Genomic DNA, 2,811 nt, shown 5'->3' with positions numbered 1-2,811 from the left:
GAGAGAGAGAGAGAGAGAGAGAGAGAGAAGTGCGTATAAGCGGGAGAGTAGCGGGCAAAACGTTCATCCGATCCGCGTGTGGTCCGATATAGATTAGAGTTATATATCGCACACACGCTCGTTAAACTTTGTACAACGAANGGAGAGGAAAACGCGTTCAGGAGTAGTGAGTAAAATCAACAGAACCCGGGCTGACCGGCTGTCGACCTGTTTTAATTTCCCAGGCTACTTCGCGGCTCGAGGGTGGGGGCGTGCCAGCCTGTTTCATGAAGGAAAGATAGATGAACAAATCGAACGTAAAGACCCGACTCGAAAAAGTCTCCGCGAGAAACGTGGCCGCCTCGCCAACCTTTTCTCCTTTTTCTTTCTTTCACTTCTCTTAATATTCCATTCCACTTTTTTCCATTCCGTTAAAAATGAAATGCCACGATTATCTTAAGGCCAGAGATTGCCGGGGAGAGTCGTCAGAATTGGGCGCGTCGTAATCTGGTAAAATAGAAAAATAACTTTTCTAGGAGAATATTCGTTTATAGTCTCGCGATCGGGATAAAAGAATAAAGTTTCGATTTCGAAGAATTAAATAGAAGAGATGTTTTCGATTGTGCCACGCTACTTCCACCTGCTACTCTCCAAAAGGAAAAAAAGAGAACTAACTGACGGAGGAGATGGAGTGGGAGAAGGGAGGAGAGGAAAGGGAAATATACCGAAGAGCACCGAAGAACGAATGGTGGCGCGGTAACGAATTGCAAATTAATAGGAAGGATTTACATTTCGTAAGGCAGCTAACGGCGAAGGATCGAAAGAGAAATTGAATTCCTTCGCCCTTCTCTCTCTCTCTTTCTCTCTCCCTTCCCCCTTTTTCTTGCGCTCGAGCTCCCTCGAGGAGCGAATAGTCGCGACCAATCAGAACATGCGGAGGCGCGATTACACGCGTAACTTTGCCGATCGATGATCGTTAATTGAGAGTCGCGAAAACGAGAAAGCTGGAAAGAAAAGAGGGGGAAGAATATCGCGATTAGGAGTGATAAATCCGTAGCTTACCCAGCGCTTACCGAACTCTATTTAACGAGGGAAACGAGGTAGAAATTTCAGGTGAACGGTGTTACTCGTAAATATTGGAAAATATCGAGAAACGATCGATACGGTTTCCTTACGGAGAGATACGATCAAAGTTTCGTCACCGAATAACGTTTTCCATTTTATTTTTTCTTTCTTCCTTTTTTCTCCACGACAGAGTTGCGCGCAATTCTTGAGATCGAACGAGGCCGCGGTTCTGGAGGCTGTCGGTTTGGTGGCCGCGACGGATCAGGTGGAGATCTTTGGAGAGCAGACCGGTAACGGAATAGGAAGTGGCGGCAATCAGTGCTCCGCTCATTACGGCGTACGATCCAATTCCAACCCCGGAATTGGCGCCATTCAACACACGAACAACGCCACGGGTGGTTTCCATCATTATTCGAGCGCATCGCACGCACCGAAACGACGCGCCTCCGACACGCCGTGAGTATTCATTTCTATTTCCTTCGTTTCTTCCTCTCCCAAATAATTTGAAACCAATTCTCCGTCCATTTGTTCCTCTGCCATTCTCCGCCGCAACGACAACGTAGACGAAGTATCGTATTTGAAAACGTCGTAAATCGGGACGACGGTTAAATTTCGGTCGCAACGAAATCTTTGTCCGTCTATAACGATAATTCACGCGAGACACCNCGCCACGCACCTGCGCGTACACGTGTGCGCAGTATATCTGCCAAGCCGCAAATGTGCCGCGGTGTTTCGGAAAAATCTTGGCTACGAGCCTGTGTGTTTCTCGGCCCATGTTTAACCGTTCCCACAGAAACGGTGACCTCGATTCTCGAATCTCGATGCACGATTCACGATCAAAATTCGTTGATCCGATGATCTGGAACACGTAGATGGATCCGTTCGTGCACAAAGGATGTTCGGTAATTTCGGTTCGGAATAGGAGAAAGGGGCGCCGACGCGACGCGAATCCGAAGGTGACAAAACGCGACGTGCGCGTTGGCAATGCCAGCCTGGCCTCCTCTCGATATGTCTGCCGGTGACGTTTCCATATATCATCGGGGTACCACCTTTCTCCAACACCCCTACGCCGTCCTACTCCCGCCAAGACCCCCTACTCCCTACTCTTCGACTACCGGGAAACTTGCCTCGAGTACCTGCTGCTAATACACGCCACCTTCTCGACCAACCAACACCTCGTCCGACAAACGAATTATCAAATCCTCTCCTCCTTTCTCTCTCTCTCTCTCTTTTGAATTCGTTCGTTCCTTTCGTTTCCTTTTCGAGGTATCGAAATATGTCGCAGGTATTACGAGAACGGGGCCACTCTGCTCGAGGACGTCCCCTTGTACGGGAAAAGATTGACGAATCCTTGGAGTCACCACCATCCCCCGCAACAGCAACCGTCCGCCGAGGGTTCGTCCCCTTATTGTTGGTATCATCCGCTTCATTCGAGTGGATCGATTCAAGGCCTCGGCCATCGTCATGCTCACGCTCACGGTCATTCTCACGGTCAAACTCACGGCCACGCTCACGGCCACGGGCAGGGTGAGGGGTCTAGCTCGATACCACCACCTGGTTCAGTGCAAATGAGTCAGATGAACGCGTTCTCCGGCTCTCACCACCTAGCACGGCAACAGCAGCAGCAAATGGGTCACGTTCAAATGCAGAACGGCAGCCTGGACGACGAGTGGAAGAACATTCACATGATGTTGAACTGTATCCTCGGAATGGTGGAAAAGACGAAGAAAGCTTTGGCCATTCTGCAAACACGCGGCTGTTTCGGGG

The 2,811-nt window shown here is 49.6% G+C and overlaps 1 protein-coding gene across 1 annotated transcript in view; it reads left to right on the top strand.

The window, feature by feature from the left end:
• LOC102676768 (protein CBFA2T3-like) overlaps window positions 1-2,811 on the top strand; it is a 14,831-nt gene that overhangs the window by 9,327 nt on the left and 2,693 nt on the right. The window contains exons 5-6 of the mRNA XM_031508605.1: window positions 1,235-1,500; window positions 2,330-2,809. Of these exons, the coding sequence (XP_031364465.1) occupies window positions 1,235-1,500; window positions 2,330-2,809 (746 nt within the window). The remainder of the gene's footprint in view (window positions 1-1,234; window positions 1,501-2,329; window positions 2,810-2,811) is intronic.

Source organism: Apis dorsata, unplaced genomic scaffold (assembly GCF_000469605.1).
Source record: "Apis dorsata unplaced genomic scaffold, Apis dorsata 1.3 scaffold_92, whole genome shotgun sequence".
In the NCBI taxonomy this organism is placed as follows: Eukaryota; Metazoa; Arthropoda; class Insecta; order Hymenoptera; family Apidae; genus Apis; species Apis dorsata.
This window is presented reverse-complemented; position numbering and strand designations above follow the sequence as displayed.